Source organism: Anoplopoma fimbria, chromosome 9 (assembly GCF_027596085.1).
Source record: "Anoplopoma fimbria isolate UVic2021 breed Golden Eagle Sablefish chromosome 9, Afim_UVic_2022, whole genome shotgun sequence".
Classification (NCBI taxonomy): Eukaryota; Metazoa; Chordata; class Actinopteri; order Perciformes; family Anoplopomatidae; genus Anoplopoma; species Anoplopoma fimbria.
This window is the reverse complement of record NC_072457.1, coordinates 7,689,588-7,710,992: the sequence shown is the minus strand read 5'-3', so window position 1 is coordinate 7,710,992 and position 21,405 is coordinate 7,689,588. Positions and strand designations below refer to the sequence as shown.

At 41.7% G+C, this 21,405-nt stretch overlaps 1 protein-coding gene, 2 long non-coding RNA genes and 6 other non-coding genes across 11 annotated transcripts in view; 8 read left to right on the top strand and 1 right to left on the bottom strand.

Moving 5' to 3' along the window:
• Positions 1-17,268, top strand: part of LOC129095941 (caskin-1-like) — a 33,649-nt gene extending 16,381 nt beyond the window's left edge. Inside the window, exons 10-22 of the mRNA XM_054604557.1 lie at positions 517-631; positions 1,188-1,514; positions 2,460-2,558; positions 2,684-2,868; positions 3,886-3,967; positions 6,008-6,075; positions 8,075-8,182; positions 8,702-8,803; positions 9,096-9,234; positions 9,839-10,638; positions 10,710-11,367; positions 12,774-13,365; positions 15,323-17,268. Of these exons, the coding sequence (XP_054460532.1) occupies positions 517-631; positions 1,188-1,514; positions 2,460-2,558; positions 2,684-2,868; positions 3,886-3,967; positions 6,008-6,075; positions 8,075-8,182; positions 8,702-8,803; positions 9,096-9,234; positions 9,839-10,638; positions 10,710-11,367; positions 12,774-13,365; positions 15,323-15,407 (3,360 nt within the window). The 3' untranslated portion in view covers positions 15,408-17,268. The remainder of the gene's footprint in view (positions 1-516; positions 632-1,187; positions 1,515-2,459; positions 2,559-2,683; positions 2,869-3,885; positions 3,968-6,007; positions 6,076-8,074; positions 8,183-8,701; positions 8,804-9,095; positions 9,235-9,838; positions 10,639-10,709; positions 11,368-12,773; positions 13,366-15,322) is intronic.
• On the bottom strand, positions 5,885-11,895 carry LOC129095942 (uncharacterized). Of its 2 annotated transcripts, none has more exons than XR_008531408.1 (3): positions 11,724-11,895; positions 9,123-9,206; positions 5,885-6,248 (listed from the first exon to the last, which is right to left on the bottom strand). It is a non-coding gene; the product is annotated as an uncharacterized LOC129095942 (long non-coding RNA). The 2 variants fall into 2 exon arrangements; XR_008531409.1 differs by having other exon boundaries at positions 5,885-6,232.
• A 1,226-nt stretch (positions 17,269-18,494) lies between the features above and the next one.
• On the top strand, positions 18,495-21,300 carry LOC129096299 (uncharacterized). 2 transcript variants are annotated; one of them, XR_008531418.1, is made up of 9 exons: positions 18,495-18,612; positions 19,149-19,259; positions 19,502-19,556; positions 19,779-19,857; positions 20,062-20,171; positions 20,372-20,450; positions 20,649-20,704; positions 20,904-20,970; positions 21,158-21,300. It is a non-coding gene; the product is annotated as an uncharacterized LOC129096299 (long non-coding RNA). The 2 variants fall into 2 exon arrangements; XR_008531419.1 differs by lacking the exon at positions 20,649-20,704.
• LOC129096542 (small nucleolar RNA SNORD60) lies at positions 19,604-19,692 on the top strand. Its single transcript, XR_008531440.1, has one exon. It is a non-coding gene; the product is annotated as a small nucleolar RNA SNORD60 (small nucleolar RNA).
• Positions 19,896-19,985, top strand: LOC129096544 (small nucleolar RNA SNORD60). The gene has a single exon (XR_008531442.1). It is a non-coding gene; the product is annotated as a small nucleolar RNA SNORD60 (small nucleolar RNA).
• Positions 20,210-20,298, top strand: LOC129096543 (small nucleolar RNA SNORD60). The gene has a single exon (XR_008531441.1). It is a non-coding gene; the product is annotated as a small nucleolar RNA SNORD60 (small nucleolar RNA).
• On the top strand, positions 20,489-20,577 carry LOC129096547 (small nucleolar RNA SNORD60). The gene has a single exon (XR_008531446.1). It is a non-coding gene; the product is annotated as a small nucleolar RNA SNORD60 (small nucleolar RNA).
• Positions 20,743-20,831, top strand: LOC129096540 (small nucleolar RNA SNORD60). The gene has a single exon (XR_008531438.1). It is a non-coding gene; the product is annotated as a small nucleolar RNA SNORD60 (small nucleolar RNA).
• On the top strand, positions 21,007-21,090 carry LOC129096546 (small nucleolar RNA SNORD60). Its single transcript, XR_008531445.1, has one exon. It is a non-coding gene; the product is annotated as a small nucleolar RNA SNORD60 (small nucleolar RNA).
• Positions 21,301-21,405: the final 105 nt, after the last annotated feature.

The window sequence follows — 21,405 nt, the reverse complement described above, 5'->3', positions numbered from 1 at the left end:
TTCAACTCATTCTTGAACAGGAACTACAAAATACTTTTTTGCGCTGTACACTCAATCACATATATTCCTGTTGGTAGGCCTATTAGATGGTCATAAAGGTGGGTTTTCCATTCAAACACAGGTAAAAAAAAAAATCTGCTCAAAATTTGCTGAAATATGTCTGCTTGAAGGCCATAGGTGCACAGAACAAAAGAGAGATATTTGCTACTCTGAAACAAACATATTCCTCTATGTATGCAGAAAGAAATAAAGTCTACATTTACAAATACTGTTGTTTTTTACTCCTGTTTACATAGCTGACTGCTTTTAACTGGATGGTGCGACTGTGTTTCCTAGCAACCCATTTGCACATTACTAAGGTGTTTGCTAGCTAAGAAATATATAATTAGTTTTAACATTGCCCCAATATTTTTAATCACCACTTTGACCTAAGCTAGTGCGATGAATTCAGGAGGTGCAGCACAGTTATAACAGGTTATAGTCTTATTTTTGTAAACTGTTTGTGTGTGTTGACAGGTCTTGGAGCAGCACTCTGATGGCCGATGGAAAGGCTGTATTCATGACAACCGCACAGGAAATGACCGTGTGGGCTACTTCCCCTCCAACATGGTGGAAATCATCAAGAGGGCAGGTGACCACCCACATCACAGCTGTGTGTGTGTGTGTGTGTGTGTACGGGTGGGAGGATGTGCGTGCTTTGGCATGTGTGTGAGTTTAGCAGATGTTCTGCAGCTAAAGCTGATCATTAGTCGTAGCTAGCTGCAGCATCGTCGGCCTCTTTAGTCTGTTTCTCCCAACCTGTCAATCATCTCCATTGATCAATACTGTCCCCTATTGGCTGTCATCCGTCCTCTCTTCCTCCTTATTACTCCTCCTTCTGTCACCCTTCCTAATTGATAATCCTGTCCAACCAACCCGCTCTGCTAGATTGTGATGCTTTTGTTCATTTTGTTTGTTTGCTTTGTTTGCTTTGTTACTATAATGATATTATATCATAATTTAAAGAGATATATATTCCCTGTGGATATATGGATGTATTCTTTTCTCATATTTTGATTTTAATCAGTTATTATTTCATATATTTTCTGATCTGATTAGATTTGTTTTGTTTCAAGTTGACTGATCAGTTGTTGTTGTTGTTGTGTTGTTGTTGTTTTGCACCTCCCTTCCTCCTGGCTCGTGTCCAGGTCACTCCCCCTCCCTGCAGTGCCACACCCTCCTGCTCCGCAGGCCCAACCCCTGTCCCATTACCACGGTCAACGGACACTCATACCCCCCCTCCAAAGTCCTCCCCCTGCATCTGCCTCCCCCTCCTCCCCCTCACCCCAACACACAGTCCCTCCCTCGGTTCTCCTCCTTTGGGTACGTTCCTCTTCCCATCTCTCCTCCTTCTCTGTCTATTCCTGCTCTGTCCACTCCTCCTCCTCCTCCTCCTCCTCCTCCTCCTCCTCCTCCTCCTCCTCCTCCTCTTCCTCCTCCTCTCTCCACTTCTCAGGAGCAGCAGAGTCAGACAGGTACATACTGTAGAATCACTTTAAATCACAGATAAGCATCCTTTCCACGCTGTTTGACAAGACCACATATACGATATATCATCTATCTGCTTGTTATATACACGTGTTAAATGTATGTAAATGAGTAAATGATATATGTATATATTAAAGGATCAGTTCACCCTAATGACAAAATGTATGTTTTCCCACCTCTAGCTTTGACAATAGAATTCTGCTGCCACTTTATTTATTATTTATTAACATATTTAAGAAAATGTAAACTATCCAGAGATACATCTATTACCATAATCGACCAGGACATTTTCTTTTCAGTATTTAAAAAAAAAAAAAAAATCCATGTGGCATCAGTTTACTTTCACTGTACTGGAATAGCTTTCTTTTAATTTGAGTGAACTGACCCTTTAACTGAAATTATCATTTTTATAACTTCACATTCTTACATAGTATATAAAATGTATATACATGTAGGTTAGCTTAAATCATTTAAAATAATTTAGAATAAAGTATTGTGTTTTGCACAGTGCTTATATTGTGCAGACAATCTTGTGATGGACATGCCTAAGGGAACTGTGGAGCTTTACAAGTCTCAACATCATTAACACTTAGAGGAGGTGCAACCACTATGAATAATCATGTGTTTATGAATGTGGAAGTGAGTGAGTGCATCTATGTGACTGATGCTGGTGTTCATCTAAGAGCTAAACACATTTCTATACATAAAAACATTTCTATATTTACATTCATATATGAAACTAAATTGCACATAGAATCCTATCGGCTGTGAAGCTGCTGATTAGTTGCTGCATTTTTGGTTTAAGTACTTTCTTAGAAAATAGAGTTATATAGCGGCAGTAACAAACGTGTTTGCATGTGTGTGTGTGTGTGTGTGTGTGTGTGTGTGTGTGTGTGTGTGTGTGTGTGTGTGTGTGTGTGTGTGTGTGACAGGTTCGCGGACTGCAGAGCTCAGTCCTCAAGGGTCTCCAACTCTGGGACATCAGAGCAGCACCAGTGAGGACATCTGGGTGCTACGCAAACCACTGGCAGGTAAACTCACAACTGTGTTTTTGGGTCACAATGTGAAACAATGTCTGTGAGGAATGTTCTCTATATAATTAATACTGCACACTGCAATGTGTGTGTGTGTGTGTGTGTGTGTGTGTTTGTGGTAGGTGGCGAGCGCAGTGGCAGTGTGGGCAGCATCGGCAGTGTTCGGTCTACCAGCAGCTTGCAGAGCTCTGGAAACACACATGTCCTGACCACCCCTGTGCCCAGTCCTCACCCGGCACCCACAACTGGAGTCAACACACACGGCCTTAATGCTCCAGGCCTGCACGCACAATCTGAAGGGGTGAAGGTAAGAGACTCTTTGCATTTGTATGTGTGCCATGGGTAGCATGTGTTTCCGTCACATTGCTACTGGATCTTTACAAAAGAACAAGCATGTCATTTCTGGGAAACCAAAAAACATTGTCAGGAAACAAACACACAATACCAGGTTAACCACAGTTCTGCTTCCTGCTTAGTTTGTTCTTCTGGTGGAGAGATCAGATTTGTCAACAGTAGAAGTAGACAGGTGCAGTAGTAGATGGTGGCCTCCTAGCTTGTCTTTTACCTAAATCACACAGCGAAATTAAGCCTCTAAGTGCCAATGTCAACCTAAATTCTACATTATTTTCCCCTGAATATCTTTTCATATTAGTTTTACTATCTCTGAAAATTATATTTAACTTTCAGCACATGTATGTGAACTGTATATCTTGGTAGAATGATATGAAAATATGTTCATGACGGTTATCCTACAAACTCTTCAGCTTCAGCTCCAAATAATTTGTAGTATTTTTTCTAAGGAAACAGATTATCATTATCACATGCAGTCGGCTCCCACAGCAACATAAACTTGCCAAATAGATTAAAAATAGTAAAGTGCCTTAAGTGCATTTTATCGTCTGTGCATGATGGGGTTTTTTTCTTCCATGTCTAGTTGTCATTTTAAAATCTGTGATGTCACCCTGCACGTCTGCTCCATAACACCTTAAGCACACTCTATATTTAATGTTATCAGGGGAAATAAATAGTTTAATTTTAGGTTGTACCTTATCAAAATAGTAAATCAACATTTAGCCAAATTGGATGGTGTTCCCATATTACGCTGGAAGGACATCATCTATTTTAGGAAGTATTTATTCTAGCTTTTCTGCTGCACCTGTTGTTGCTAAATTGCAGGAAAATTCAGGCAGAAGAGGTTCAGAAGCCAGAATTTGTCTGTTATATGTGCACTTAGCTGAGCACTGAGCTGAGTCACAAGGGACGTTTTGGATGTGAATTATTATGCTTGAGTAAATGTTTCATTTTGTGAGTGTTTGTGTTTTAGCTCCTGGCCACCGTGCTGTCCCAGTCGGTCAAAGCCAAGGAGCATCTGTTGGAGCAGTCGCAGTCTGTTGAGCAGTCAGCGAGTAAGCACACAAACACAACATAAAAGCCTTGTCTGCATTTGAAGTAGACTTGTGCCATTTTCCATTTCATTTTATTGTCTCTTTTGCTGCTGCCTTCTGATAAATGATAGATGACAGCATTGATTCAAACCGACACAACATAATCTGTCCTTATTTCCTAATAAAAATGAATATACAGCAATATAAAAAACATTCTGTCTGTAGTAAAGTGTTAACTATTGAACAAGATCAAGGCGGTGATCAAAAGCACAAAAGGTGCCTCAGGGATTGTTTTAACGCTGCTTTTATGAATCATTCCTTTCTTCATTTCCTCTTTTATTCAACCCGGCCCTCTAAAGACCACCTGTCTGTTCATATCAGACACAATCCTTGTCTCAACAATTCTTGGGAGTTTATTAATCTCACTTTGACAGAAGCATAAAAATTAGCATATTTTAGTCTGCTGCCATTCTACGGGTTTAAGTGATATGTGGGAAGTGTAGTGTTAAAACAGCACCTCAGAGCCAGCCAACCCTGCACACTGCCAAAATGATTATGACCGACTACATGGGCAATAAAAACCAGGCTTCATTTAATTCCTCCGCTGCTCCTAATCCTCAAAGACTGCACATGATCACTAGATAACACAATTTTGTTGGCTTTGCAACAAGGAAGCATTTCAGTTTCCTGGTTCAGTAAGTTGTTTATTCATTTATTATAACAGAGTTCTAATAATAGTTGGTGTCAGATGAGGAAGTTAACAAGAAGTAACTTTAAAAGTACAGTACTTGTTTCTATTTTAGCTGACTATTATTTTTTAATAACATGCTTATTTGTATTAACAAGTTACAGGTAAACTTCCTTGAGTCCTGAACAATACACCTGCCATGACATAGCTGCATCACACACCCATGTCAAGGCTACTCACGGTCAGAAATGTGGGTAAAATAAAAAATACCAGGGATTTGCCTTTGGGCAAAGTAGGCAACCTGGGCAAGGGGGCCCCAACTGAAAGGGCCCCAAACAGCTATAGAGTGATTGATTTTCTGATATAAAAAATATTGAATAATGAAAAAAGATGTAAGTAACTCTCTACTACTTACTCTATACATTATTGTTCATTAAACTATCCGGCATCATATTTGAAATGAAAGATCAACCTTGAACAGACGTTATGTACATTGAAGACCATTGTCCTGATAATGCCTTTCTCTCACTCTTTACTTGAAGTGAAAATTTGAATTCAAGAGTTTTACTATTAGTTGTTAATTATTTTCCTTCATTAAGAAAGTTTAGAGTACTTCTTCCACCACTGCCAATACCAACATTCCCAGTTATAAAAAGTGTGAAACATCACATTAAGTAAATATTATATTTATTATAATTGTTATATGGGCTGCTAACCTACATCCCCTTTGACTTGAAATAAACATTTGAATGCAGGACTTTATGCGTTAATACTTTCAAAATGAAATAAGCTTTTAGTGTTGGTTGCCTCCAAACACGGCTATCAACATGGCAACAGAGGAGCCAGCAACTAGCAGCTAAAAATGCTAACAGCACGGGTTACAGTGCTGACAAAGCTAACAGTGTTAAGCGTTGTTGGGTCGGGACTTTGTTACAAGCTTTAAATTAATCTGAGTATTTGCGCAGTGCAGAGCAATGGCTATTTGCTATCCAGTTGGACACACACAGAGAAAGCACAGGTGGCGGGCTAAGCTTAGATATTAGCACCCTTATTAGTGTTATAAGTTAGTATGGCAAAAAACACACAGACATACTAACAATCAGACAAGCAGAGATATTTTGCTTTATAGTATAGATAAGTCATGTGACATACTGAGGGCCAAAGTGCTTTTATACAAATTGAAACAAATTTTTTACCAACAAACATACTACATACAGACTAATAGGTCAATGTTCATGTAAAAATGTATTGTAATTACAAAACTACAAAAGAGTAAAATAACAAAAGTGTACTTTACTGCTCATAAATAATATATGTTATTCTCTCCCCTCTTGTTTCTCTCCCTTGTCTCACCTTTCCACCTCCACCCATAGGCTCCTCCAGTTGCACAGTTCATGAGCAGAGGTCCTTTGAGCGGAAGGCAGAAGAGGATGATGGGAAAGTGAGTTCTTGGATGGCAGATTGGTTCACTCTGGAGCATCCTCTTTCTGTTGCTCCCCTGTTTCCTCTCAACCAGTGCTTTGGTTTGAGAGAAAGGCATCTACACGGGTGGGTTCAGTGGGCACAGTGAGGCGTCCGCCGGGCTGGCCGTGTTGCACCTGAACAGACGACACCCTGAGGATGGGCATGCAAGTGTGTCACCATGGAGACAGGCAGAGAGACAGACACATTGAGGAGTCGGTCTCTGTCTCGCCTTCTGTCCCTTCACCCACCCCCTGTCCTCGCACCACGCTGAGACACCACGCCCCCACATGCTGCTGCTCTTTGCTCTAGAAGCAGCGCTGTGTGATTTGTGAAGCTGAGGGGTTAAATTATCAGTGTGTGTGTTCCACTGGTTGCCAGGCGACAGTAGTGTTCTGTCAGATAAGAGAAAGCAATAGTGTATCTTGATTGGTTGATGTCATCCAACATTCTTTTACACTAAGTTAATTCACAAAACTCTTGGTGATTAGTATTTTCTAGAGAGATCCATTGACAGTACTACTACTGAAAATCCCGGAGTGATCTTACTGCATATTTTAGTGGCAGTATGGTAAACAAGAGTTATGTTTTGCAGTATAAATGTAGGCAGTATTGTTCTTCAAATTTGTGCTGGCGTCTTGCACCTTAGTTATTGATCTGTACGCTAAAGACAAACTGACATGCTGAACAGGTCTGTTATTATGTGTAACAGGTTCCCATTCATTGCTGGTGTCAGCTCTCCTGATTTTGTTCTAGAACAGGGTTACATTTTGGTAATACCAATGGAAGTTTATGTCCTGTTTTCTTGAACAATCCTCCTCATTTTGTTCTAGAGGAGGCTTCTATTTTGTGTTATACAATAGTCTCCTCCTGTGTTCTAGAGCAGGCTGCTATGTTGTGTTCTACTATAGTCTTCTCTCCTGTGTTCTAGAGCAGGCTGCTATGTTGTGTTCTACTATAGTATTTTCTCCTGTGTTCTAGAGCAGGCTGCTATGTGGTGTTCTACTATCGTATTTTCTCCTGTGTTCTAGAGCAGGCTGCTATGTTGTGTTCTACAATAGTATTTTCTCCTGTGTTCTAGAGCAGGCTGCTATGTTGTGTTCTACAATAGTATTTTCTCCTGTGTTCTAGAGCAGGGTGCTATGTTGTGTTCTACAATAGTCTTCTCTCCTGTGTTCTAGAGCAGGCTGCTATGTTGTTTGTGTTCTACAATAGTCTTCTCTCCTGTGTTCTAGAGCAGGGTGCTATGCTGTGTTCTACAATAGTCTTCTCTCCTGTGTTCTAGAGCCGGCTGCTTTGTTATGTTCTACAATAGTCTTCTCCCCTGTGTTCTAGAGCAGGGTGCTATGTTGTGTTCTACAATAGTATTTTCTCCTGTGTTCTAGAGCAGGCTGCTATGTTGTGTTCTACAATAGTATTTTCTCCTGTGTTCTAGAGCAGGGTGCTATGTTGTGTTCTACAATAGTCTTCTCTCCTGTGTTCTAGAGCAGGCTGCTATGTTGTTTGTGTTCTACAATAGTCTTCTCTCCTGTGTTCTAGAGCAGGGTGCTATGCTGTGTTCTACAATAGTCTTCTCTCCTGTGTTCTAGAGCCGGCTGCTTTGTTATGTTCTACAATAGTCTTCTCCCCTGTGCCGGCTGCTTTGTTATGTTCTTCTCCCCTGTGTTCTAGAGCAGGCTGCTATGCTGTGTTCTACTTTAGTCTTCTCTCCTGTGTTCTAGAGCAGGGTGCTATGCTGTGTTCTACTTTAGTCTTCTCTCCTGTGTTCTAGAGCAGGCTGCTATGTTGTGTTCTACAATAGTATTTTCTCCTGTGTTCTAGAGCAGGCTGCTATGCTGTGTTCTACTTTAGTCTTCTCTCCTGTGTTCTAGAGCAGGCTGATATGCTGTGTTCTAGAATAGTTCTGTGTTCCGTGCTCTAGAAGAAGCCTGTGGACTCTTCTAGAAGCAGGCAGTAGTGTTCTGTGTTCTGTGTTCTAGAAGCAGGCAGTAGTGGCGTGGCTGGGTGAGTTTCAGCTGCAGTTCTACACCACCCACTTCCTCACCGCGGGATATGATCTAGACACCATTAGCCGCATGACCCCCGAGGTAAGGTCATGACCCCTGACCCCCTCACGCCCCGCCCCTTGTCTGTCAAGGCTCCGCCCAGCTCTGCTCTCAAATCAGCTCCCCCACTGACGTGGATGATGTCATCATGACCCTCCTGTCTCTGTCACCTGACCCCCCGGTGTGAGTCCTGAGCCTCAACCAGTCACTTCTCATGCTCTGTCTGCTTCATTTACATACCTGTGTTCACACACATGGCCGCGTGTTCCAGTCTGTGCTGTAAACGCTACCCTGTGTTTGTCCTTGAGTGTGTTTTTACTGCCAGTGTGTGTGTGTGTTTGTGTATTGAAGCGAACACAGTGGTATGACACAAACCCCAGAGGTGCAGGGGACACGCATCAGAGATTATCAAAAGCAAAATAATCCTGCAGGCATATCACACACAGCTCCTGTACAAATGTCAAACTTTTGCATAAAATTGTTTACATTCAAGAGACAAAAAAACCACCTACAGTTGTTGTGGTGAATTCCTGATGTGACTAAGTGTGCTTTGCGTTGAAGGACCTAACGGGAATCGGGGTCATGAAGCCTGGACATCGAAAGAAGTTAACATCAGAGATCAGCAAGCTGCCCTCCACAGACTGGCTGCCAGACCACAAGCCTGTAAGGCTCTCTGAGTATTACACAATCTAGAAAAAGGGGGAGATATTGAGCCTTGGCAGCTGCAGGAACAGTTTAAGCTGCACGGGTGTGTGTGTGTGTGTGTGTGTGTGTGTGTGTGTGTGTGTACATTTACATTTAATAAATTATATATATTAAATGTAAATATACACACACCTTCAGCTCTTCCAGTTTGTTAAGAAACAAATTATTCTAAATAAAAATGCAGTCAAATTCTTCTCTGTATCTTTTTACATTGTGCCCATGTTTGTGTGTTCCTGTGTGTGTGTTTTAGGCCAATCTGGCAGACTGGCTGACTCACCTGGGTCTCAGTCAGTACTACCAGGTTCTGGTGCAGAATGGGTATGAAAACATTGACTTTGTCTCCGACATCAGCCTTGAAGATCTGCAAGAGATAGGAATTACAAAACTCGGTAAGCCACAGCTACACTACCTACACACAGCTTGATGAAAATGACAATGTAAAGTATGTATATTAAAACTTATGAATAAAATAAATGTCAGTCGTAACATCACCTCATCTCTTAGCAAACTTTTTGTGTTGCACTACAACACATACAATAATTTTATGCCATATTATGTAAATTCACTTGTATCTGGAATATTTGGACTGAATTTATTTAGATGTTATCAAAACAGAAAAAAATTCATTTTGTAAACATCCCCTTCATAATACAAAATAAGACAAATAAAATGTTTACAATTCAAATTTTTATAAAATAAAAATGAAACTCTTATTTATCTTCTTGCCAAATAGTATTATTGCGACCCAGTAGCCAATGTTTGCCCAGTACCGGTACCAAGGGATTAGAATCCTCTGTATTAGATGTAATGATCATAGCTACTAGTGCAGAATGGGTCACCGTTTGTTTTCCAGGAAATTTAAAAGGTCCATTTCATGTTTACTTTTATAAGATAAACAATAACAGTCTCTTCTAGCTTTGAAGCCTAATAGACTTTTATTTTCTTTGTACTTCACAAAAACTCTCTCCTCTCCGCCCCGCTGCCTCGCCTCAGGCCATCAGAAGAAGCTGATGTTGGGAGTAAAAAGACTGAAGGAGCTACAAAGAGGAGAAAGAAGCTCCGAGACTCCTCAGAGCCCCTCTTCACCTCCACCCAGCCCGGGTGGCAGCTCCGGCTCAGAGCCTCGGAAGGAGGTGAGGAAGCAGAGGGACGGTGGCCCCAGCCCGCTGGCCAAACCACGCCCGGGTCTCACACATCAACAGACCCCTCCCCACACACCGACGCAAACCCCACCACAAACCCCCCCACATGGCCGGACCCAGCAGGCTTCACCCAGGGCTCGGCCGCGTCCCTCCACACAGATGGCGGCAACAGACCCGTCAGTGCCGCTGCTCCGCCTGCCCAGTGAGGAGGAAGAGCGACGGAGGACTCACAGTCTAATTGGCTCAGAATCAGACTCTAGATACGCCACTGTATGCCGCAGCAGCTCCGCACATATTGCCCCTAATGATGTCACTGTTAACCGCAGCCAATCATCTGTCACCCTCCGTCCCCGACGGAAAGGTCGGCCCCCGACACCACCCAAACGGTCCTGTTCTTCCATCACCGGGGGTGACGGGGAGGGAGAGGGACAGGTGGAGGGGCTACTCGGGCTGCCAACCTATCGAGAGCGGCGGGCCAGTGACTGCGTCGGCCTGGGATCAGCTTTAAGGTCTCAGGACTCAGCAGGCCTGGAGAGATCAGAGGGGGCTTCTGGGAGTGTTCGCAGCCTCGCCGCTATGCTGGAAACATCCATCGTTGGTGGAGCCAGAACCCTGCCCAAGAATCTGGGAGGCAGCACCAGCTACTTACAGGTGTGTGTGTGTGTGTGGTTGGTTGGTTTCAAAATGTTTATCATTATGTGTAACAATCATGTGACCTCCAGGTGAGTCCGCCTGTACTTCGCCGGCAGCCAGGTGCAGGCGGTCTTGGATCTGAGGATGATGATGTCTTAAGTCGCCGTAGGACCATCAGTGGACCAGAGGGCCTCCCTGGTGATCAGATCGACCTGTTACCACGGCAACCAGCCAAGCAACGTCCAGAGCCTCGGCCTCGCTCCACCGTGGTCTCCTCGGCAACAGAAATCACAGACGGCACAGCAACGCTACGACGGAGGCCGCGTCCTCTGCCCTCGGACTCTGAGGCACCTCAGTCAGTCGATGCCAATGCCGTTACCACGACAACAGGCTCCGACACCATACGCAGGAGGCAGCGCACCTCTGACCAAACAGAGAGTGTCATTCAAAGCAATAACCAATTGGGCTCCCCCGGCAGTCAAACTGACAGTAGCTGGAAAAACGGCGGCGACCCGCAGCAGAACGGCGGCGTGGTCCTGAGGCGGAGGCCTGTGTCCGATGTCTCCGATAAGACGGAGGCCAACAGAGACAGCTGTGAGTGGATGGAGGCTAGGAAGTCTCTGAAGCCGCCGGTATCACCCAAACCGTCCACAGTCACCCTGAGGAAGGCACAAGCTGACCCCCCGACCCCAACTCGCAGGGTCCCCATACCCGGGCCTGATAGCACCGAGACGGCACAGAGCCCTGGTGAGTCATACACACACACACATATACACACTAAACTGAGGATTTTGAATGTCGTCATTGAGTTAAGCTGCTGTCTATATTAATGTATACGTGTTCCCTCAGTAGTCCCTCACCACTTTACAGCCACTATTTCTAGAATTTTAATGTGATCATAGCAATAAAAGCATTCTGACCGTATTGAATTTTGTGAAATAATAAGAAGTCCACGTGTTGCCTTTTAAACCTCTCACATCAGAGTCCTCATATTGGAGTTGTCGGGTTGCGGAGTGGGTCTATTGACCTGCACTTATGTCTACCACAGTGTCATTTTACCACTGAAAGGCACCACAGACTGAAAAATCAGATACAATACTAACCGTTGTAAGAGGATACGTTGAGTTAGTTTGCACCCAAACGCAGCACACAGACTGCGAGGTAGGTAAGTTGTTCAGAAAAGGTGATGGCTGGCTGAGGGAGAGGGGTGATGGTGGAAAACAAGACTGGTGAATGATGTTTCAAACAACCAGTAGGGTCACAGAATTAAATAGACTTGACCTGAAATGTAAGACCAACCACTAAAGCTGAGTCAATGAAGAGTGAGTGAAGAACGAGGGTTGATGAGTAGATGGGTTTCAGGTGTGCAGCTTAGAACAGGTGAATCATCTCGACAGCAATCAGAGAGCAGAGAGGCGGGAGAGTGAGTTCAAGAAGCCACGCCCACACCAACACACACAGATAAACCGCGTAACAAAATGCATACTTCTTCTTTTATTTATTAGAACATACAATTTTTTTTACATGGCACCTTGAACTCTGACCTTACTCATATAACAGCTGTGCAGAAGATTGTGGGTCAGACATTTGCTTGATTTTAATAACACCTTTACAATAAACGTGAGCTGAAATACATTAGTCAATTTGTCGGTCAACATGAATATGAATCTGCAACTATTTGATATGCTGTGAATAATTAAATAGCTTCTCAAATATGTGGATTTGCTTTTCTTTTTCTCTGTTTTATATGATGTAAACTGAATATCTTGGTGTTTTTGATTGTTGGTCAGAAAAAACAAAATCATAACATAAACCTATAGTATTGTTATCGACCCCCATGTTGCTACATTGAGGAACAGTGAGGATATCATTGAAAGAAATGCCTGATAATTCATTGGATCATAATGACGATATGGGAATTTTGTAATTGTTATGCAAATATCTGTTACAAATGAATTCGTCTGATTTAATACAAAAAAAGTTAGTTAATTAAAGATTTTGTAGTGCTATCTCAACTAAATAATAATAATCAGAGCTCTCTTAGATTTTGACCAAAGATGATCTTCATTTAGCAAATACATGTCTGCCTTAGTCTTGTATACGTGTGTAATAAGAAAACTGACATCTCTTTCTCTCTCCTCCTCTCTGACCAGAACCGAAGCGCGTCCCTCCTCCCGTGTCCCCGAAACCCCGCGGGCCTCCAACAGCACCTAAACCAGGCAAAGGAATAGTAGCTTCGGCCTCCGGTAGCCCGAGTCCTGCTGCCACCAGCCCAGCTGCAGCCAGCCCCACCCCAAACCCCAAAGCCTCCTCTCCGCTCTCTGCCTCCCCTCTTCCAGCCCCTGACACCCCCTCTGCTCCCTCCCTCTCTCCGGGACTCCCTCTTACTTCCCCCTCTCCGGCCCAGAGTCCCTCCACGCCCTCCCCGCACCCGGTCAAACCTCCCCGCTCCTCCATCGCCGGCCTCTCCATTGACCTGCTGGGTGTACGGGAGGCGGAGGAGGAAGAGGAGAGGAGGAGAGAGGAAGAGGAGAGGAGGAGAGAGAGGGAGCACAAGAGGCAAAAGGAGCAGGAGGAGGAGAGGAAGAAAGCCGAGGAGGAGAATCTGAGGGAGCTGGAGAGTCAAGTAGAGGAAGTAGAGCAGGAGGAGGAGGTGCAGCATCGTTTGGAGGAGACCAGCGCCTCCTTGGCTGCAGCTGTGCAGGCTGTTGAACATAAAATCAAAGAGGAGGACACACAAAATGAGTGAGTATTTATGAAGTTGATCATCTGATTTTGCCATAGAAGTAAAAGTTCTGCTTTTTGGTGACTGGCAGTGGGAGCATCTCCAACATGATGCTGTCCTGTGTACATCAAATCTAAAAGAAATGGTTCAACATTTTGGGAAATATGCTTCTTATCTTTCTTTACAAGACGGAGATTAGAAGATTGAATGGCTAATGTTAGCCTATCTTAGCATAATGACTGAAACCTTGACAAAGAACTCCAAAACAAACAATTAAGAAAACTCATGAAATGAATACATCATATCCTATTGTTAGGGGCTTAATGGGTTTGCCACATTGTATTTTGCCACACATTTTGTTTGTGTACGTGACAAATAAAACCTCTGATTCCTGAAAAGCGGAAGTGTAAAATAAGAATGTCTGGCCTCATACTGTAAGTATTTGTTGGGGAAGTACAACTGTAGTTTAGTGACAATGGAAAGAGAAATCTACCAAAACCTTTGCCCAGCTACAACATTTTTTTTAAATCAAGGACCCAGGAAATGTTAAATTACTGAGTTTAAAGCCATCTGAAGCCAAAGTTTACACTTAATAGAAACCTGATAAAACATTCTGCATTTTAAATCACGTTCATTCACGTTCTATTTCTGGGTTAGTGGTTCAGTGTTTATTCCACTTTGAAACGATTTTCTTATCACAGCTCTGCTTTGTTCCTCTGGCTGGCATTTGTGCCTTAGCAACAGTTGCTAAGGCTGATGCATACTGTTGTATTTAAAGCCTTAAGTCAAAACAAACAGACGGATACAAGGTTGGAGTATTTATAACGACTGCCATGACGTAAACTTGGTGGATTTTAGTGGGGCAAAAACCTTGGTTACCAAGGTAACAGCAAGTGCATTTTAATACTATAGCAAACACTTCTGAGCAGCTACACTCTCAGAAATACAACAGCACAAACGACCAAATACATTGCATTTCCTGTGGCTGCTTAACAGTAATGTCTTTAATGTGAAGCAGTGGCAGCAGGACTTGTTACATTTGAATTAGCAGTGACTTAACACAACTGTAACATGGAGTGAAGAGTGTGAAAAGTAAGCTGTGATAGGCAATTTCAATCCAGTTAAGCTGGCTGTGACACTACCACTAAAAACTAGCATCTATACAGATAATTACTGAATGTTAGTACAGTAAAAGCCTATCAATTCTATAAAAAATGGGTTTGGATTTCATGAAAATTGTTGGTATCATAACTTTAAAACAATATCAAAATGCTGTGACAATGTGAAAGGGGGTCTCTCGTAGTGTTTTAAACTTCAGAGAATTATTATCTCAATCTACAGATCCCGTCGGCTTCACTGAGCTTTATAGTAGGTTCAAGGTCATTGTTGGGCTGCCCGGTGCACTCACTGTGGTTCAAAGCTCTAAAATCCCACCGTACAATACCGGCTCAGCCCCAAACAGCAGACGGACAACGTTATCACACTAGCTGGTAAAACATTTAGCTGCTAAAGAGCCAGATATTTCCCTCAAGAGTTGGTTGAGACCAAAAACAGAGCTAAAAGAGTGGAATTATACTATGGGAAATAAGACTATAAATTCTCAATAACTGCTGCAGGCAACTGTTTGTTAACTAGATTGCCATATCAACTTAAAGGTGAATATTATTGGTCAATGTTGTGTTCACTACTTGTTTCCACTGCCCCTAAGCGGCCCAAAAAATGTTTGGTTATATGTAACAGTTATTGTATTATTATATTTATTACTGTGTATCTATGTTGAGGAACATTGATGTGATCATTAATCATTAAGAGATCTTTAAAATGCTAACTAACAACGGGGGGAAAAAACTCACTCTCAAAACCAGCTCACACTCTCCACTTCACATCTCTAATCTTCTTCTGTGACTGGTGATGTTTCTGCCTCATTCACAGCTAGAATTTTTTTTTTTGTCATCCAATTCTCAGCTCTCTTTCCAGCAAAAAGGCTACAGTCTCCATCTTGGACGACATCGGCAGCATGTTTGACGACCTGGCAGACCAACTGGATGCAATGCTCGACTGATCCGCTGCCATCATCTCCAACAAGCCCTTTATCCCCCCCATCATGTGTAGGTGTATCAAGAAAACTCTCCCAAGGCTCGATGCTGGTGCTCTTAGAGTGTGTGTGTGTGTGTGTGTGTGTGTGTGTGTGTGTGTGTGTGTGTGTGTGTGTGTGTGTGTGTGTGTGTGTGTGTGTGTGTGTGTGTTTGAGCGCTTGTCCCTCCTGCGTGAGCGCTTCTCATGTAGCCTTGTACAGTAATACTGAGGAGGGAGTCCTCTTCGTCTGGCGCAGTAGCTCTAGTACGCCTCCCCCATTGCGAGGAGGCCGCTCCCACACAACCTCTGACCTCTGCACCCCAGCGAGTCAACGCCGCCGCCTCCGCCCAGCCTTGGATGGCTCTGTGGACCCAGAAGCACAATCATTCTCCTCATCCTTCTATCTCTACAGACTCTGACAGAGACGCTAACTCCGTCAGAGAAAGGGAGGCGAACAGATAAGCATATTGCTTGCAACAAAAAAAAAATAAGCACACAAACTGACTGACAGGCAGATGGTTAGATAGAAAGATAGACAAGATGCAAACGGATGAGATACCGGAAGAGAGTTTTTAAAAAGCACATGGAAAGACAGGCCGCTTTCTGAGTCTGTCCCACTCCCTGGGATGCGTTTTTCCAGATGAATCGTAGCCTCTATTTCTCTTCTGTGTGAGTGGAGGATTGTGGCTAGCCGGACTTCCTGACCTGTGTGTGTCGTCTCTCTTCATGTCGTTGTTGTTGCCGTTGTTGTTATTGTTGCCGTTGTTGTCGTTACGAGTGTGTGTGTAGTCCCTGCTGATGCTCATGTCAATTGTCCTCCCACTCGTACAGTAGTTATTCTAATGATCAGAACGACAATATAGATGTGTGTCCATGAATTTTGAGACACTCGCACACACAAACACACATACACACACACGCACCCACACTACATTGGTTTTAAACTTGCTGGTGTTCTGCTTTGTTGGTGTTTAGCTCCATCTATGGAGGTTTGCTTGGAAATGAATCTACACATTTACACACATACATTTACATGCAAAGACACATATATATATATATACAAGCACACTCATGCTGTGTTTCCTCTTGTCCTGCTGCAGTGAACAGTGTTTTTAAAAGATAATCCTATATTTCAATGCTTTATATAGTACATCCAGTATACATAGAGTTTATAATATACCTGGGTATTTCAGCTGTTAGAGCTCCCTCTAGTGTTGGTTTAGTGAAACTAATCTGCTCCACCTTCGATCTTGTCTCCCCCTCCTTTTTATCTCTGTCTGTGTCAGTTTTGTTAACTCTGCATCTCTCTGTGCCTTGGTAGTGTTTGTTCATATATTCAAAATAATTTTAGATTTTTTTTTGTTTTCCATTCAAACATCTTTAATGTTTTGTTTTTTCTCTGGTTCCTTACGTTCCTTATGTGTCTGTGATGTCAAAAGTAGCTTTAAAGGTTGAGTTGTGAGTCTTATATGATCCCCTAAAATCAATCACCCTGTCTGCAGTCCTCCTGTAACCATTAAGAAGCCTTGTACGAGCCCATAGAAGCCCCCTCTGTACGCTGTATTAAATTGGCTCTGCTCCTCCTCGGCTCCCCAGTTTTTCCGTGGTCCCCCATGTAGGCCAGACAGTGGATCAACCACCAGTGTCCATCCCAATGAAGAGTCCACTTGTATTTTTATGCTCCTTAAAAACAAAGATATATTTGAGAGACAGATGGTTCTATGTGAATAATAATAATTATAATAATAATAATGATGATAATTATAGACATTGAATTGAGGTGAGCTGATTGAGCCTGTACATTTATGGTTGAGTTCTGGATGTGTTGTGACGGCTGTTGTGCCATGGTTGGGTTTAGGTTGTGTTTCTGCTGTGACGATGCATTCTTGTACAGCTGTGATCAGAATAAATGTATAAATTAAACCTTACATGACTCTTTAAGTGTGGTTATTTTAGACCTCATTTTCCAAGGAAACTGTCAACTGCTTCTCTTCAGCAACCCCAATTTTACATTAATAACACCCTTAGCCTCCACATGTTTCCGTTCAGTTACAATGGCCGAGTATGGTTAGGTTGGCGATAAATTCAATTAAAAATTATATTAGGAATATACATTCTACAAATATTACATATGTACAGTACCAGTCAAAAGTTTGGACACACCTTCTCATTCAACTACTTTGAAGAATCTAAAATACAAAACATATTCTGGTTTGTTGAGCATTTGTTTGTTTACCACATAATTCCATATGTGTTCCTTCATAGTTTGGATGTCTTCAATATTAATCTACAATGTAGAAAAAAATAAAAATAAAGGAAAACCATTGAACGAGAAGCTGTGTCCAAACTTTTGACTGGTACTGTATATATATATTTATTTAGAATAAATATAAAAAAAATTGAGTTTTTGTAAAACAAAACTAACACCTAACTAAATAATTAAAAGGGATGTATTTTCTCTCATAATTACATATCTGGCCGTGTAGTTGAAACAACATTTGACTATAATGTAAAGAGATAATAACTACAGCAAATATAATTGAACTATTAAATGTATAAGTAACTGAATTCTCATGAAATGGCTTTTTAAATCTTCAGAAAACTGAATAGGGTTTGGTTTATACTGGGGGGCTTTAGATCCAGGACCTGAGTATTTTATAAAAAACAATTCTGCAGCCCTGCTGTTTATTTTTATTATATTTCTAAAATATATTTGTATCTCTTTAGAGCTACGTTTTGGCTTCAGCTGACCTAAAAGGCCCAAACCCAAACCATGAGGCTTTGGCTTAGCTTCTTTTAAGCAGAGATGCTGATACAATCATCGTTGTATTATCTTTGTTTAAATAACTATTTGTTCACTAAGTATTCAACAGTACATCAATAATGCCCGATAAGCAAGAATGGGGCCAGAAAGTATCATATTATCTTGAAGAAAGTCCGACACACATGGGAAGCTAGCAGTTAGCAATGAAGCTAACTAGCTAGCCCAGAAAGGGGAGGGACTTCCGCTAGACGGAAGCCGTGTAGGACCATTTCCGCTGGCGAAGCAGTATTTCTCTAGTCTGTGGTCCGTCACCACCATATGCAGCATGGAAGGAGAGCTGCAGACTCGTTGCCTCTTTCTCCAAACTTTAACCCCCGATAACCTGAGCGGGGAAGACTATCTGAAAGTATCCTGACCGCCCAATAAAGTGAGTATTGTGATGATAACATGCAGAGAACTACTAACTACTTACAACGTCGGTATGAACAGCAACACGTGGATGTCCTGCAAGGGCCGGGGCTGCCACGTGGTGTTTCCACCTCTAACACTGTTAACATGTGATTTGGGATATTAACCTTTTTTTAAAAGTCATGAATCCATCTTGTTATATTTGTATAGAAAACAGGTCTTAGCTGGGTATCTAGTCACATTTCAGCCCTGACTTTGTGTTATTTTCTTCCATAAGAATGTGGTGTTGCATAATGACTATTACATTTTGTTACTTGAAAATAATATTTCTGAATAGGAGACTCAAATAGTCTCTATTATGATATTATAGGTAAAAGCATGGGAGATAACTGTTGACCTTAACAGTATAAATCATCTCAATGCACATTGAAGCATGTTTTAAATCAAAGTTGTTCTGTGTGGGAATGACATCTTAAAATGTTAAAATAAAAGGTTCAAACTGGTGCTGCTGGATTTGATTCATTGGCCTTACCCCTTTTCCCTCCTTGTCTCCAGTCAGTCACATGGAGGCCTGCTGCAGTCAGGACCTGGAAGATTTGCATGATGGTTGAAATACAAAGAAAAGGAATTTGCCTTGAAGATGGCCTTCACCGGATAAGAGCAAATGTGAGTTGATCTGCATCCTAAATGGAAATGTGAATGAATAAAAGGATATGATGGACTGGTAACACTTGCATCCAGATGACAATAAAACCTTTATAATTCTTAACAAATGTAATGCCACACCTCTTATGAGGACTGAATTGCCGATCCTAATTTGAACGTGTTTGAGGTTTTTATTTTATTAAAACATGTGTAATCATTTTCTGTCTTCCTGTATTTTTAAATCCATCTCCTTTTCCTTGCAGATGCTTCTGCGTTTGAACAGTCTGAACACTCAGGACCTCACTGATTTAAGAGCTGGTGAGTCTATGCAATATGTTTGCTTTTTTTTTTATTATACAACTAGTAGCCTGTGATGACAAAATCAAATTACTTTTCTGACACCTACTATGAGAGCTGAACTCCAGCTCCTGATTCTATCTTTTTCCTGAGGCTCTGTTATTAATATATTAGTGCAATCTTTGCCTTTTTTTTTTTTTAAATATCATTTTTAATATCTTTCCCCCTTTTTAATTGTTACAGGTGAGAATATAAAGATGTCTCAGATTGTCCTGAGATGGAAGTTCTTATGGTCACAGGATCTTGTTAGCTCTGAGATCTGGTAAGTTTATTATATTTTTTGGCATTTTAATAACTTGTAGCCTTTGATGACAAAATCAAATTACTTTTCTGACACCTACTATGAGAGCTGAACTCCAGCTCCTGATTCTATCTTTTTTACTGAGGCTCAGTTATTACCATACGAGTGCATTCTTTGCCTTAAATGTCTCGTATTAATATCTTCCCCCCCCCCTAATTGTTACAGATAAGAATGAAAATATGCCATAGCTGTGGGGACAAAGACCAGAGGCTGCTTGGTTTCAGATGGTCCTGAGGTCGAAGTTCTTATCAACATCTCGTTAGCTATGAGACCTGGTGAGTTTATTCAATTTGTTGATATTTTAACAACTTGTAGCCTGTGATGACAAAATCAAATTACTTTTCTGACACCTACTATGAGAGCTGAACTCCAGCTCCTGATTCTAGCTTTTTCCTGAGGCTCCGTTATTAATATATTAGTGCACTCTTTGCCTTAAATGTCCCTTGTTAATATATCCCCCCCCTAATTTTTACAGATCAGATGGTGCTTTGTTGCAGATGGTCATTAGATGGAAGATCTTATCGACACAAGATCCTTTTTAACTTTGAGATGTGGTGAGTCAATGCAGTTTGTTGTCATTTGAATAACTTGTAGCCTGTGATGACAAAATCAAATTACTTTTCTGACACCTACTATGAGAGCTGAACTCCAGCTCCTGATTCTAGCTTTTTCCTGAGGCGCCGTTAATAATATATTAGTGCACTCTTTGCCTTAAATGTCACTTTTTAATATGTTTTCCCTAATTGTTACAGATGGACCTGAGGTTAAAGCTCTTATTGAAACAGGATCTCGTCAGCTTTGAGATCTGGTGAGTTTAGTCAATTTGTTGATATTTGAATAACTTGTAGCCTGTGATGACAAAATCAAATTACTTTTCTGACACCTACTATGAGAGCTGAACTCCAGCTCCTGATTCTATCTTGTTTCTGAGGCTCTTTACAGTAGATGCATATAAACACATGAGTAGTTTCTTGTGAATTAAAACTGAGTTACTTTATTTTTTACAGGCTGATTGATTATTGAAGGAATGGGGAAAGTAACCACATGTTCCTGCCGATGACCTAGTTTGTAATGGTAAGTCCGTGTGTTTATGTTGCGTATTAATAGTACAGCCAAGGATGACCTACCAAATAACTTTTCTGACACCTCGTATGAGAGCTTTCAGCTCCTGATTCTAACTTTTTTCTGAGGCTACAAAGATCACATTTCTATTTCTATCACAAAGGTTGTTCAAGTCTGATCTGTCTTTGTCTCTTTTCAGGTGCCCTAACACCAGAAAACTGCTGCCCTCAAGCAAACAGAACAACCCCCGAATGAAGAAACTACAATTGTTAATGTTTAACATCTGAATAAAAAAAAATGTGATTGCTTCAATCCTTTGTTTTGTTTAAATAAACAGTAACTCCTAAAAACAATTCTGGTCTGTTGTGGTGAAACTGGGAACCCTTTTCAATGATTTTAATGTAGTATTTGTGCCCCAATAATAACATAGTATCCATAACGTGACTG